At 36.8% G+C, this 16220-nt stretch overlaps 1 protein-coding gene across 2 annotated transcripts in view; it reads right to left on the bottom strand.

Moving 5' to 3' along the window:
• The window catches only part of LOC118191145 (potassium voltage-gated channel subfamily KQT member 1-like), a 144931-nt gene that overhangs the window by 83508 nt on the left and 45203 nt on the right, over positions 1–16220 (bottom strand). For both annotated transcript variants that reach the window (XM_035361949.2, XM_085807798.1), the window contains exon 3: positions 4843–4971. In XM_035361949.2, the coding sequence (XP_035217840.1) occupies positions 4843–4971 (129 nt within the window). The remainder of the gene's footprint in view (positions 1–4842; positions 4972–16220) is intronic.

A 16220-nucleotide genomic window follows, 5' to 3' on the forward strand; every position in this document is an offset into this window, starting at 1 on the left:
ATCTTTTATAATTATGTTTTCATTTCGAAAGGAACATAATTACAATTTTTAAAACATGTACTTTTACTTCACAATGAGACATATTAAAATTAGTCAGAATGGCTGGTCCTGGTTTAGGGCATTTCCTACTTGATTTTTAGGTGCACATGAAAGAGAATGTTTTATTTTCAACACTTTATCTCCCGCTTTAAGATTAACCTCGCACTGTTTTTTGTTATAGTATAATTTCTGCTTTCTTCTTGCAGTATCCGAATCCCGGATAGCTTCGTCGACTAACTTCTAAATACCTGCCATTTTAAATTCTGGAGCCCTCTTTTGAATGAAAAATAGTTTATTCACAATTTTCTTCCAAGGAAAAATTTTGCTGACGTCTTCCCGGTAGCATCGCCGTCCTCAAAGCAAATGCTAACTCACTGACACAGCCATCCCAGCGCTTATGATCCAGCGCTAACTCTCTGCTATGCTTGACTTCAGACGATAAGGTACCGTTTTTAAATGCGGAATTCTAAGCTCTGCGCAAAGTCCTTCAAATATTTGACTAACAAACTGTTTGTCATTATCTGAAATTACTTTTAATTAAACTCCATATTTTAGAATATATTTACTCAGAAAAGAATCTGACAGAATTTTAGCGGAGGCTCTTTTGAGGGAAGTTATTTCTCTACTCATTTGAAAAATGATCCGTGATAACGAGTAATGAGGAAAATTATTTCAGCCCACTTTGAAAAAATGCTCCACGATAATAAGTAAATACCAATTCTTATTAACCTCACTACGAGGGTATGACCCTAATAAATCAATTACTATTCATTCATTGGGGTAAGCGGCTTTTATGTTATTTAGAGATCCGTCCGGGCTGTAAACATCGTTAACTAATTGGCAAATATGGCAAGACTCGACATAATCGGTAATTTCTGTAGCTGTAGAAAATAAACAGCTTCGAGAACTCGCTCCACCGTTTTTCTTATGCCAAAATGGACTGGAATTGGCGAATCATGCAATTTGTGCAAAAATACTCAAACTGGCTTGGATAACCGGTCTTATTTTATTATTTTCATTTGTTGCTTTAACATAAAACAGGAAATTACAACAATTAACAATAAACAAGTGATTAAATAAATTATCAATAATCTCATAATTTTCGGATCTGTTTCTGAAAGCCATTATATCCTGGTGTTCGATATGAACAGGATCTTTTAAAATGAGCAGAAATATTTTTAAATTCCGGATCTGTTTTGTCTGGAATGACTGTTTCGCAAGAAACTAAAATTTTTGCAGTTAATATAGAACATTTCAGTTCGTTCCTCTAATAGTCTAATTTTATTATAGACAAAGCATCGGCAACGGCGTTCTCTTTTCCTAGAGCGTGCTAAATTATTCAATTATAATCTTGAAGTTTAAAGGCCTATCTAATAAATCTTGGTGATAAATGTTTCCCGGAATACAAAAGAATCACGTCGGCATGATTGAGTAAATTGCAACCGGTGTCTTCGAATTTCTGAACCGCTATAAGAACTGCTAACGTATCCCCTTCTGTAGCCGTATAATTCCTCTGAATTAGATTAAGAGTCTTACTGAAATAAGTTACAGGCTGTTACTTTTGCGTAAGCACCGCGCCAATCGCGTAATCTGAAGCTTCTGCGGAAATTTTTAGGTTCTTGTCACCATTAGGAAATTTCAAAACTCGAACTCGAATTAATGCTGATTTAAGTTATGTTTTACTTTCTGTTCGTTATCTATTTCAAGTTTTTCTAACGCTCTCTTAGCTTAGGCCGACCAAGTACATCTGGCTTAATTTCTTTTTAATTTTAACAGCGGTTCTGCTGTCTGTGCTAAGTGTTTGATAAAAGTCCTGTATTACGAAAATGATTTTTTTGCTGTATTTCGTGGCGGATATTTTTTATTGCAAGTATTTTGGAATCTTCTGTTTCAGTTCCTTTCTGAGATACCTTATAGCCAAAGTAACGAAGTTCCTCGGCCGCAAATTTACATTTTAATGCAGTTATTTTTAATCTTGCTTCGTTTACAAGCGAAAACACTTCGTGCGAATCCTGAATATGTTCGTCTATAGTGTCGCTAGTTGAAATTACATCATCTAGGTAAATAAAAGTAGTCTTCTCGAGGACAGTCTTAATTTAATATTCATGACTCTCTGAAACGTGAGAGAGTTCCGCATAAGGTAAACGGCATTCTCAAAACGGAGTAAACGCCTGACTTTGTAATAAAGGCAGTTTTCAGCACATCCTCTGGTTTCACACATATTTGAAAATATCCAGAGGTAAGACCTAGCGTCATCATGTAATTTGTGGACTTGAACTTTCTAATTATTCCCTCGATTATAGGTAAACGCATATTTAGTAATGCTATTTAATTTTCGGTAATCCATTGCAAAACGCCATGACTTATGGTCTGTTCGTGGGACATTATTCTCTTTACGGCATAGTACTACCGGATTAGCGCAAGGATTGTCTATGGGAATTATGATCATATTTTGCAGCATTTCCTTCTTATTTTTCTTAGTAATTTCTTCCTTCATTCTGTCATTTCGGTAGGACTTTGCTTTACCACAGGCATTTCCTGTGTTTATGCTGTGGTTTAAAATTTGCGTTAGACCAGGAAGTATCGTCAAATAATTTAGCTAAACAACTTACCAGCTGTTCCAGCTTGTGTTTCTGTTCAGCCTTCAGATGTTTCAGCTCAATGGTCGAAGGGTGTTTTTCTTTTTCCACTACTTCATTCACAGCCAGCTGTGCCGTGGTTTGAAAAAATTAATTTTAGCCCCCGCCGCCTTTAAAAATAACCCATCCGTAAAACTATTGGAGCTTGCAGATTTTTCCTAACAAAGAAAACTATCTTCTGCTGCTAATTTCTTACTTGAACGTGCGATGTGAGTTTTCGTACACATGTATACTGTTTGCCTTGGGTGGCAAAAACTTTTGCTCCTTCAGCCTAAAACATTCTACACCGTTTAAAATTCTCCCCCAAGAAACTGCTTTCAGCCTCTGTACCCAACTATGCATCCGTTGGAATATTATTTAATAATATTTGGATTACAGGCAGAGCAAACCTTTTTTATGACTACCGTATTTAATTGAATTCTAGACGGATTTTCTTGCTTACGGAGTAACTGTATCCTTTTACTTTCAGTATCTCTTATTAGTTTAAATTCTTATTGCCTTCTTTCCCCTGTTTTCTCTTTTATGAGTTTTCCTGGTAGTGGCCACTATAGCTTAAAAATTTCTTTCTAATTTCAAAATTTATATTACCGTCAAACCGTGGCCTTCCTTGTGCTAGAGACCTATAAAACTATCCGTGCGATCTCTGACCACATCCTGATGTACGCGTCCGTTCGAAACCCTCCTACTTTCAAACTTCACTGCGAACTCAAACTCTCAGGCGTGATGAGGTTTCTCAATTCAAAAAAATTCTGGATTTGCGGCAATAACCTAGGCAGTATAATTTGCATAACTTCCACATCAGGATTTTCCCATAAATTTACCAATTGCATTTTTCTCAATATAAACTCCATCAGTTCTTCGACCTTAATTTGATATCGGCTAAAAGATTCAGCTTTCAATTTCACCGCGGAGAAAGCTTATACCAGGGCGGTTTTAAGTACTTCGAGTTACTAATTCTAACTGCCTGGTTCTAATATTAAAAAATTACCATTGCATTTGTGCCAGTTCAGTGCCTGTCCTCCAAAAGCGGTGGTTGCTATGATGACCCTTTGTATTTCCCCATCTGGTCCAAAAATTTGATTACGGAACTTCTGCCGTCAAAGGTCACTGCGAGTTTAATCGACGCTCTGATCGTATCCTAATCCCTCCATAGGACTCACTAGTGCCGGTGGAACCTGCGATGTTAAAGGGGCCACCCTAAACGTTGAATTTTCTTGAGGCATGGTCCTTACTTTTGTTCGGACACCACTATAATTTTATAAAGTTTGCTATATTTTGCAGTCATCAAACTAGTGATGAAACTCTTAGTAGATGTTGAGCGAATTATCGCGAAGTCTAAAATAACAACTGAATTTTGAAAAGAGTGTGAAAGACCCTTTACTTTAAAACTAAGAAGAACAAAAGGCACACCCGGTGTTTACAATCTCAGCAAGCACTTATAGCGAAATAACTCTAAGTTCAAACGCAAATTTTAATTTAAATAAGCTAGTAGCAAAGGCTATACAGATCAATTTAACGTGAAGTTGACACATTCATCTAACTAGCGTGGAGCTTCAATGTCGGTGATTATAATGCAAGGTCGAAGAATACAGATCTTATCTGATCTAGCAAACTAATAACGTGGCCTTGAGAAGCAGAACACTCTCTGTCTAACAAACTAAAAACCTCACTACAAAACCTGCGAACTAAATTTGCATTCTGGCCAGAAACCGGAAGGGAGAAGTGTCAATAAAGAGCCAAAACATAAAATAGCTGGTTGATTAACATAAAAGAACCTTACAAGTTTTCTGTCTTTTCACACATTTACTACGCAGAAAATGACTTACATGAAGGCAATTGGCATTTTTTCATAAAAAATTTATATTCAGATAAATAAGCTAATATTTTTTCTTCATGATAGATATGTATTCGCAAGAATCCTAGAATTTAAAAAATTTTATAAGACACGTACCTCTCTGTGATCCCCCACACATAAACATGCATACATTCACACACATAATAAAAAAGAAGAAAAATAATAACAAGTAAAATATTTCTGTACTATCATTTTAAAATGTTCTACATACTTTTTTCATAAGGAAAAGGATGCAACCTAACATTAAACAAATTTAACATTATTTAACAGATTTAATATACGTCAAATATGCAGAAAGTAACAGCTTACACAGTAAAATGATAAACAAAGCACTTCCATCCAGTGGGTCTTTCCAAAAAATTGTACACTTTTCCCTGGAACGTCATCTTTACACTTTTTTTTCCTTCTCGAAAAACGTAACATGTTTTCCATAATGATCTAGAAGAGGTAAGGATACAAATTTTCAATAAAACCGTTTTCCTCCATAGAGATGTATAACATAGTATAACGTTAGAAACATCTTTTATCTGTGAGAGTAATGTTGCAAATGTTCATAAAAGTTAACACTTGGATGTATCAAAACCGTGCGACGACAAAGGCTATACAGGTGGCGTAGACACTGTCGTCTCTGATCACGTGACACCCGGAAGTGACGTCACTATTTTGGACTTTTCCGGAAGTGAATGACATCCTACACGATCGTTTTATTTTTTGCGGCAACCAAAATATCTTTTCAAAGTTTTATTTTTGTAGCAACCATGATTTTCTTCGTTTTTGTGGCACTGACTTTCTGAACCGCGTGTTTGGAATTACATGATTTTTCATTAATTTTCCTTTACTATGTTTAATTATTTAATATGCACTTATTTTTAATTACTTTTATTACCAGTGACTACTTTTATTTAATCTGTAATTCTTTTAAATTGATGATTTAAATTAACCTTTTCCATGACTTTTAAAAAGCTGGTATTCGAACTCGCAACCACTCGCATGGGACACGCGCGAGCCACACATTCAGAAACGTCACTTTTGACCTTACCCAGCAGAAAAAACAAACATGATGTACAAGGACTGCGCATGCGCAAGTCTGTTTACGGCGCACGAGCACAATCTTAAAATTACATTTGTAATATAGGTTGAAATAGGAGGGATATTATTAGCGAGATCAATCCCAAACTCTCTAATAGTATCCCTCCTATTTCAACCGATCAGCGTGTTTGTTTCTTAAAGGAGCACAGACGTATTCTGGCTTCCTAAATTATTACTTTAAATTTATTCTTTGCTGTTTTAAACATAAGGTTTTAAATTTATTTTTTTTTATTTGTTATTCACTTTTTACAAGGATATTTTTTATTGCTTACTTTTTCTATTAATTCTTAATTAAATTAAATTTTTTCATCCCATGTTCCACAAAAAAAGTTTTCACTTTTCTCTTTTTTTTATTTTGCAAAAGTAATATTTATTTTCGCAGGTTTAATTTTTCGTTTTCCTATTTTACATTTACTTAAAGTTGTTTTTACAATTTTTATTTTACAACAGTAATATCTATTTCCATAAGTTTAATTTTTCACTTTTCTGTTTTCATAGATGCAATTTTGGTTTTTATTTTTTTCTTTCTGTATTTTACTCCGAGAGGAAATTTTAATTTTTTATTTTTACTTTTTCTTTTTTACAAATGTAAATTTTTTTACCATAATTTTAATTTATTTTAAATATTACACTTAACTTCCATTTCTCCGAAAGCAAACTTAAAATATTTCTCTGTCTACGAAATTCAAACTGGAATTTACATGCGTATCATTTCCTGCTGGAGGCCTTGATGGATAATATTTTCTGTAACTTCGAAATTGACTGAAACGTTAGACTTAGTATAGTAGAATTCTAAAGCAAGATAAAAGCATCCAGAAAAATTGCTCTCAACAAGTATCTCAAAAGTTTCAATTGGGGAAACAGTAGAGAAAGATAAAATTGAGTATATGAACAAACAGGTGACTGATTGTTCTTCTCTTGGCGCTGCGTTTTGGCCCAGAAAGTTAATTGATAACCTATATGGCAGCCTTAAACGAGGAAGAATGCACGCAACTCCTTAAAATCAAGTGAAAATCGGGAAGTAACATTAAATTTGGAACGAAACATGTAATTTTAATGACTAATAGAAAGAAGGGTTATTTATGTTATAATATTTTGTATTCCTTATTAAGAAATCAGACTTCATTTGACAGAAAGAAAACACCAATCAGTATCTCTTATACTTTAATTTAAACGTAAAATATAAAAAGCCTTTCAAAGCTAATAAATAGTAAACAGAGCTGCAACGCAGAACGTTACTTGTAAAACATAACTGGGGAAATGCATAATGTTTTAGATGTCGTGAATTAAAATTACGTGATTCCTTCAAAGGAACAATGATATACTATATAATATTTTGAATGCTGCCTTTAAGTCAATTACAAAACTCTTAGTAGAATTGGAAATTCTGCATAAGAGCCAAGATCAAATGCAATTTGAATTAGAGTTTCAGGAGATTGATAGCATATTTCCTTTGCTAGAACTCCATCTTTATGAAGAATTGCTATATAATCAATTTTGAATAATTATCGTCAAGATTTTCTAGAAGAGTTGTCCTTCACTGTAACTTAACTTTACTTGTAAAGTAACCCTACTTGTAAATTAACAAGTCAAATGATATGTTATTCCAAAAACTTATAATAAAATATTCCCCAAAAATATTTTCTCATCCTTGTGAATAAATTTTTTCCTCTACATCTTAAGAACTTTCTTTTAATTTAAAATTTTTTACTTTATATCCTGTATAGCTTGCATTTACTCCACTCGCCATATACTTATTGACAGGAAAAATTACAACTGTCAGATGCTGTTACACTGTTAATCTCTATTTTTTTTTTAAATGGTAAAAGGTTGTCTTTTCAAAATTGGCAATGGCAATACAAATTCTAAAGATGCAATAGTCACTTGTATTTTATGATTATTCTAGTAGCTTCAATTATCGTCTGCTTTGTAGCATAAATAATTATAAAATAAATTAGTTGTTAGTTTTTCTTGCTTCTAGCAGCGTGTTCCTAATAAGTTGCTACAACTACGTGAAAGATTTATCTTGCATTTATATATTTCATTTACTCCACTCGCCTTCAAATTACTGGACCAAACAAATTACAGCTACGTGAAAGATTTGTAATATTGAGGTTTATATAAATGTTGAATTTTAACAACAAAAATCAGCATTTATCCATAAATTTACCAGTACTTTGAATAATAAAATTAAAAAAAAAAAAAAAAAAAAAAAACATAAATTTCATTCTTGTGAACAAAATAAACACATATTTTCCCAAATACTCAAGACATCTATCAAAGCAATCAACATAAACAATCTATAAATACATTTTTAAAGTATTTTAAGACATCATAAGCTGAAACTTCACATAGAAATTAATGGAAATTCACTGACACAAACCAATAAATAGCAAAAGAAAACATTTTCTAAGTATCTGCAAAGGCTAATGAAAGCGCAGTCTCAAAAAGCTTTTGGGAAAACGCAACGACATAACAAATACGTAAATTCTTAGGGTGTCCACGGTGAAAACTGGTTTTTAATCTTCGTGTTCAGCAAACTGAATAAGTACCTTGCTGTGTTGAAGTTAGAAATAAAGTTTCTGTAAATATATACATATGTTTTTTTAAATACCAACTCTATTACAGCACCGTCCCTTGTGAGACTTAAATAGACAACCTTCGGCTCCGGAGGCCAACGCTTTATCCATTAGGCGACAAGAGGCTGGGGAAAAAAAAAAAAAAAAAAAAAACCTTAAATTGGTACAGATTTTAAATAAAATTCAAAATCCAGGATTTCGGAATGTATCCTTATTTTCTTGCAATAATCTCTTGTTATCAACCATATCTAATTTATATGTTATATTGTTATCAACCATATCTAATTTATGGTTGATAATTTTGGCTAATTACCCTTAATAAATTTCAGAATTTTCTTTTAAATAATGTATTTCATTACCGTATTAATTTATACATTTTTAATTATCACCTGAGTTTTTTTACTAAGATTATTCCATTAATTTTACATTTACTCAAGAAGAATTTTAAAAGAACATTCATTTAAAGACTGTGGTAAAAACTTGGGACATTTGAAACTAACATAACAAGTGGCAAAAAAGGTCGAAGTTCAGTCTCCAGCCAACCGGAAAATACCGCCTCTGAACTCGCTTCACCGCGTTGGTGTGAACTGTTCTTTACATGTTTGTCAGACTAATAGAAGCTGAAGGACATTGTTTTTTAAGTTTCTATAGAAGCAGAACCCTACAAACAATGCTCGTTACTTCTTGCAGTAACAGCTGAATAGTTACAACCGTGGGTCAGAGGATCAATAAGAAATAGTGTTTGTGAATTTGCTGTTTGCTCTTGTGCCTCGTCATCGTTAACAGTGCAAGAGAATACCAAGTGTAGTTTTTCGTAACATGCGCGTATTACAAGCGTTTTGAAGTTCTGCAAATGAAACACTGTTATAATTATTCTCTTTTATGCTTGATATATATAAATTTGTTTAGATATAACAGAAATACTCTTAATATGTGCTGCATTATTTTAAAATTTATTCTTATTATAGTGACCGTATGTTTTTCCACAAAAATTTGTTAAGAATTCCATTTCACCAGTGGCAGAGTGAATCACCGAATACTGGTAATTCTATTTTATTTGGGTTCGATCCCAATCGAACGGGCTGACTCCATGGTTGGTTTTCGTGGTTTCCCTCATGTTTAACGATTCTATGTTCTCCATCCGTCAGAAAGTTCTCCACGAAGGCATTCCTCCTCTTAGGCACGCAGCGATCATATTGATATCGCACGAAGAATTTCTACAACTCAACTCTCCTACCAGAAAGACAGTCAGTTTCTCCGCTGCGGTGTTACAGTACACTGTTCTCTTACATTCTTCCTTTTGCAAATAATGTTTAGTTTAACTAAGTGTTAGACAGTAAATTACACAGTCATATGTTTATCTAGGTCTACGTGATGTTCTATGTGATGTGTATCTACTTCACTAATCCGCATAATGGTGGCCCAGAGAACTATATCACACATACTCTCATGCGTCAAGGGATCTAACTAAGAACACTCACGCATTGGAGCCGCAGCCACAACCACAGCCTGTCAAAGCACTGGATTCACAACCACGCACACAACTCAGGCTCATTTTCCGACGACCTCATAATAAAAAAACATTTCGCACTGAAAAGTAGTCCGAATATCAGAATCTACTGCACAAGAGCATTTTTGCGATAGCGGTACGGTATTCCACTGTGTCGTAACAGACTCAGGATCGAATTCCAAGGTCAGTTACCCTCTTCAAGTGTATACTAACTAATATTTGTACCCAATCCGTGAATTAAATTGCATTTTGGAGACTGATACAAAATATCAGCCACCCGAAGATGGTTGTACAACTTCTGCTGAGCCGCAGGGTCCCACATCCCCGCAGACATCAATTTTAGGCTCCCTCTTAGCCCACCGTTAAACACTGGCCAACCAATACCACCGTCCCGGTGGACAGAGACCACAGTGGGGTGGGCATGATGACTTGGAGCTATGACTGGCCGTTGATTCATGCTACCTGTCAGTACTACGAGGACAGCCCCTCCCTTCAGGTGGCGGGGGTATTATGGTGTGGGCAGTTTTTTTAAATTTATTTTTAATTCTATCGACGGGACCCAACAGGCTGAAAAGCACCTAACCCAGTGGGCTAGCTGTTCCGTCGATGGCGGAAAGGAAAGGTGTGGGCAACGTTTTCATGGAGCATATTTAGGATCCGTAATTCCCATAGAACAATACCTGACGTCTGTGCGCTACGTTAACATCGCTGCAGACCAGGTTCACCCATTCATGACAACAGTATTTCCGGCGGGGGATGGTGCTTATCAGCAGGATAATGCACCATGTCATAAGGGTCGAATCATCATGCAGTGGTTCGAGGCACATTCCAGTGACTTACAAGTCATGTCTTGGCTTCCAAATTCACCTGACCTTAATCCAATGGAGCATTTGTAGTCCCACCTGGAAAACCAAATCCGTGCTGCCACGCTATCCCCTCGCAATGTGTGGGAATTGCAGGACCAGTTGGTGAGCGCTTGGTACCAGATACCTCAGACTATGTATCAGCACCTTGTGGAGTCAATGCCACGCCGGGTGCTGGCAGTTTTGAGGCATAAATGTGGTCCTACATGTTGTTACGAAATGTCCAGGCACGGTGAGATGGCTTCCCCGCAAAGCAGTTTTAGGGTTGCCATAAAATAGCAAGGGAAGGCAGAGTTGCCATATTTCACGAGAAATCACCCATTGGGCGATATTTCACAACAAAATTGGTGGTATACCATGGACGGTTGGAGAACCTTCTGGAACGAATTCTTACCGGTTTAGCCCAGAATGTTCTCGAACACAAGCCGGAAGCTATATAAACCCTGCTGGTGCGCAGTCAGTGAGTGTGCCTCGTCGAGAGGTCGAGTCAGAGTGCCTCATAGAGTACGAGATAGTTAGTTTCGCGTCAGTCAGTCCGTACGGACTCGATCGAGTTGACAGCCCGGCAGCGAGTGCCGAGTGGGTCGTCGAGTGCATCGAAAGAGTCTCTTCGTATATCGCGGTTAGTGCATCGTCGAGAGAGCGTGTTGAGCTCCGGGAACGACTGAACGGAAGAGTCGGGAGCTGTGCTCTGTGTGTCGTCGAGTGCATCGCGAGTTATAGCGTGCAGAGTCTCTAGAGTGTGTGGAGTTCCGAGAACAACCAAGCAGAGTCGGGAGCTGTACTCTGGTGCTTTACAGTGAAACTGTCTGCACCGTGATAGCTTGATAACCTGAAATCTGTGTCGTTGATTGTTCCAGCGTGTTTATAGTAGATCTTCGACGACTGTAAAAAGTGTTTTGGCGCTGTCCTGATTAATATTGGTAAATAAAGTGTGTTTCGATACTTCATCAAGTGTCGTCGTTATTCATTCCAAATCCACATGAACCCCGTACGTAACGTAACAACTGGTGTCAGGAAAAAAAAACGCAACAATTAGTGTCAGAAGTGGGATTTGTGAGTGAATGTCAGTGACCCGCCTGAAGAAAAAAAAAGCCATGGCGGAGGAAACGAAGGCTTTGATGGACTTCTTAGCCGAGGTGAGGGCTGAGATGAAAGCCGGACATTAAGAGATGAAAGCCGGATATCAAGAGATGAGAGCTGAAATGAAAGCCGGATATAAAAAGATGAAGGCTAAGTCGAAAGCCGGCCTGGAAGAGATCAAAGCCGGACTGAAGGAGATGAAAGCCACACTGGAAGAGAAGAACGCCGAACGAGAAGAAATAAATGTCGGCCAAGAAAAGGTGCGAAAGCAACTGCCACAGATGAAAGTGGAGCTTACAGAAGAAAAACGCAACAATATTATTAACAGAGTGGTCATAATGTAATGTCTTTTCGGTGTTTTAGAAAAGCAAAGTTTCCCAATGAAAAGGTCGGGATTGATTAATTAGGACCATGTCCTAAAAGTAAGATTAATAATAATATATTTTTGTTTGAAATAGTAGAAAACCTTACAAAATGCATGGAAATAGTTCCCTTACAACGATCTTTCGTGAAAGCTATTGCTGACCCATTCCTAAATAAATTTATTTTAAAATACAGCTCCTCGCTAAAAGCAATCTCCAATAATGATTCATAACACAAATTTTTAAGGATATGTGTGCAGGTCTTGACAGTAGGCATTTTAAGATGGCCCCTAGTACAGCATAATCAAATACTGTAAAACAGGCAAACAGAAGTATAATTATCCGCTCTTAGATAAAAACAGTTGGGACTGCTGCATCAGTGAACTGACCTACGCATTAAGAACGGCAAAACATAATACGATGGGGAAAACATCCGCAGAATTTTTTTTTCGAGAAGGAAGTTAATAAACTGTTTTTTGTTACAAAAAAGAAAGATAAATCCAAAATTAAATATATTCAAAAACTAGTAGCTGTAGCGAAGAAAAATTCAGGCAAAGCTCACGTCGAGAAAAAATCGTTATGAATAGATATATCTTATCTTATGATAAGACGTGAGGGAATTTTAAGGTCGGGAATAACGAGTTTAAAATGAAGCACTCTGTAGCTTCCACACAGCAGACAAGGTTGGAAATCTCTGTTTCAGTTTGAAGGTACTTACATAACTCAGCGTATAAGAGCTGAAGTAGTTTAACTAAAAGGGAAGAATAATTCCGAAGTTATGGCAGATTTGGATCAAATTGCCGTAACTTCGGTACCATCCGTCCAACAAAAGTTGATTTCCCATGGCTATGCCTGTAATAAAGGAAGCTCTAAGTATAACCCCTGTAGAAAGTCCGCCTAGCCTGACTGTAATAAATCAACCCGGCAGGGCAGGCCAGATGAAACAGCTTGAGCGAATTAATTCAATGATTACGTCCATTTTAAGGTATCTATGTAGTATGTTATTTCAAACATGTTGTTGTTGTAATTGCTTCAAATGGCCGGGCCCTTGCAATTTAATGCATTCGTCTTATCACCTAGAACGTAGTAAAGGGTGTACAATAGGGAGCGAATGATTTTACAACTGCGGGAAAGGAGAAGTTGCATCCCAATTTTGATCGAGAACGTCTCGGAGGAGGTGCGAAGAATATACATCCCTCTGTCCCTATCACAAACTCTCGAGAAGACTTTCGGCCCACCGTGTATTTTTAGTTTCCTTTCAATATACGCTCAATATTCTCAATACATACAATATACGCTTACAAAAATTCAATACGTTACAACATGAAGCTAATTCCGAAGAACGTGCTTCAAGAGACAAAGGTACGTTGTGTTATTGAGGCATTCGGGCAGAAGGCACGGCTTCAAGAGATAATCACCCAGGATTCATGCTCAGATGTTGATAGTGAATCTATGTTTAGCTTTCAGGGGCATTGGCATGGGAATTTTCCGTATGCATCGTGAGTATGGACAATACTTTCTTCGGTACAGCTGGCCTCACCAGCGAATAAAACTAAGCTGGGAAATTGTGGATTAATCCTAATGGCGTTAAGTATCCAATGGGCAAACACTAACCCTCAGGGCTCGTCTTTGGCTAAGAGTTCTAGATTCTCTGCATGGGAAGAATGCATGTTTCCATTATGCAGAATTTTCCACACCACCGTGTGCGGAAACATCGCGTTCAGCAGCAATCGCCCGTGTACTTGTCGACGAGCAATCGGAGCACTATGTTATCTGGTACGCAGTCATTCATTTCCAGGTGTGTTACTGGGATGTGCACTTAATTTCTAGACACATCATTGGCTACTTGATGATTTGGACCAGTACGCTTCGCCCCCTTCGACCATCCTACTGAAATTCTGACACTCCTCTGCCATTTGGAACTATCACCGTCAAGCAGTATGCACGCCATATCATCTTATGCCATTAACTGCTTATTACAGTAGTTTTATTGCCATTACATTTTCCGATATTGTTGCCCGGAGTAACTTAATAACGAAGACTTATCTACGCCTCACACGAGAAATTTTTTCTCAGTTAAGAACTTTAGATACGTCATGCTATAAAAAGTCATGCGATTGCTATCTGTTACACGCAGGATGAACTCAGGAGCCTGAATCAAGTGACTTTTGTAGTTAAGTCTTCCAGGTGTGCTCATATTGCGTGGTCGCCTTGCACACCTTGCTGCTTTGAAGGATCCCGTCTCTCGTAGCTGTCTATGAGTCTTGTCAAAGATGCAATGGTAAGAACAATGCTCCCTCTAATATTGCTCGTGGTACTTACACAGCGCTAAATGTCACCTACTCGATTGTAAATCAAATGTATATCAGTGAATTGCTGATTCGTGTAAGTCTTCCATGTCCTTCTGGAGTGAAATAGGCATGTAATTGTTCCAAGTAACTACCACCGTAATGGCGCTACCATCTGTGGATTGCAGTCCATACTCCTTCGTATGCGTTTTCTTCTCAAGATATGCGTTTCGCGATGTTGCTTACGTCAGCCTGTTGAGCCAACATACGAACGAAATCAACGATCATTCGATTGCCGCCTTCCTTTTCCTCTCCCCGTCAAACCTTGCCTTAATTTCGTTATTTTTGCCAACTACATGTGTTTTGGGATAGCATATTCCCTGGTAATTATTGTTCCTCTTGATATCTACTGTTAGCACTTTGAGCCAGTCGCCGCATTAACAGAACACCTTGTACACATGGTATATATTTTAAAACTAGCAATTAAAATTTTTCAGTTTCAGTACGACCATCGCGTAACCGGAAAGTCGGAATGTTCCGGAAAGTCGAAAACTACATTGACTAACTGGACTGACAATGCCGCCTTCACAAACATTACACCGACTAGCATAAATACCTCACTTTAAAACTGGCTGAAGTTCTTAATCGTGGAAACGAAATTCGGATACCGAGATAATGAAAAGCGTATTATTAGCACTCATAAGAACCTCTTGTGACTAATGGCTAGACATGGATTAAATTATTGCAAAGAACTTGAGGGCTATCTGTATAACCGAAGAGGTGCCTTCGTAAAGGGCTTTTCAGTGTGAACTGGCTCATATTCTCGTTAAAAAAGATGAAAACCAAGAAATTTCCCTTGCAACTAGACTAGAGATGGACCCTAGAGATGGAGACTGAGGTTAACATTTAATACTTACAATTGTTTCATGTTTTTGACAGAAAGAGATATACTTTTTATATTTCTGTTTTAATGAACGCATTTTAAAGACTTTAAATAATGATAAATAATACATAAATAAAAAAGTAAATTAAATGATTCATTCTTTGAATAACGATGACTCTATTTTCTATCTCCATTCCATTTTTTAATCTCCACCAAACAATAGTCCCGCTATTATATAAAATATGCTATTATACTATTATTGATTTACTATCGAATACACTAGACTGGGATAGGATTATTTTTGTCTTAATACCCAATTCGCGATATCTCGTACTCTGAAGTTTCGTATTTCGTTTTATCTGTATTGGAGAAAGCAGATAATGGGCTCGTCTGGTACGCCATAACTTTTTCATCTGAAGTTTGAATTACGATCTTCAAATATATGTGTACAAGTATTTCGACCGTTATCTGAGACGCAAAGTAGGGTGTAACAGTAAATCAAAAATTTCTAACTCATATGTGAAAGAGCTAGGGAATACGCAAGTAAATACAGCATAGAAAGCCTCGCCAGTCGCATCATGTCTAAAGCAGCTAAACATTAACGTTCAATGAAGTTACGGAATGTTCAATGATGTGCATTTCAATCAATCATATCCTTGGAAAAAAAGTACATTGAAACATAACAAATAAATACTCACCAGCGACAGAGTGGTTAACAGAGCATAACAATAATCTTTCAAACACACAAGGATAGAAAATTTGCCCGTTGATTACTTTAATCAAAAAAAATAAAAAAATAAAAAGGATGTATGAACCGAAACATTTTTCAAGAATGGTTCGAAAAAATCTTTGTTCTTCAAGTGCGTAAACATCTTAAATCGAAAAACCTGCTTGAAAAAGCTACGCTATTGATCGAAAACGCATCTTCTCACCCAGCAAAAAGCGTGCTAAAGTTTTCTGATGGACAAATTTTTGCAAAGTTTCTCCCTCCAAACGTTACTGCGCTAATCCAACCCATGAACCAAGGAGT

Source organism: Stegodyphus dumicola, chromosome X1 (genome assembly GCF_044657685.1).
Source record: "Stegodyphus dumicola isolate Sdum_Otavi_A_Nest chromosome X1, ASM4465768v1".
NCBI lineage: Eukaryota > Metazoa > Arthropoda > Arachnida > Araneae > Eresidae > Stegodyphus > Stegodyphus dumicola.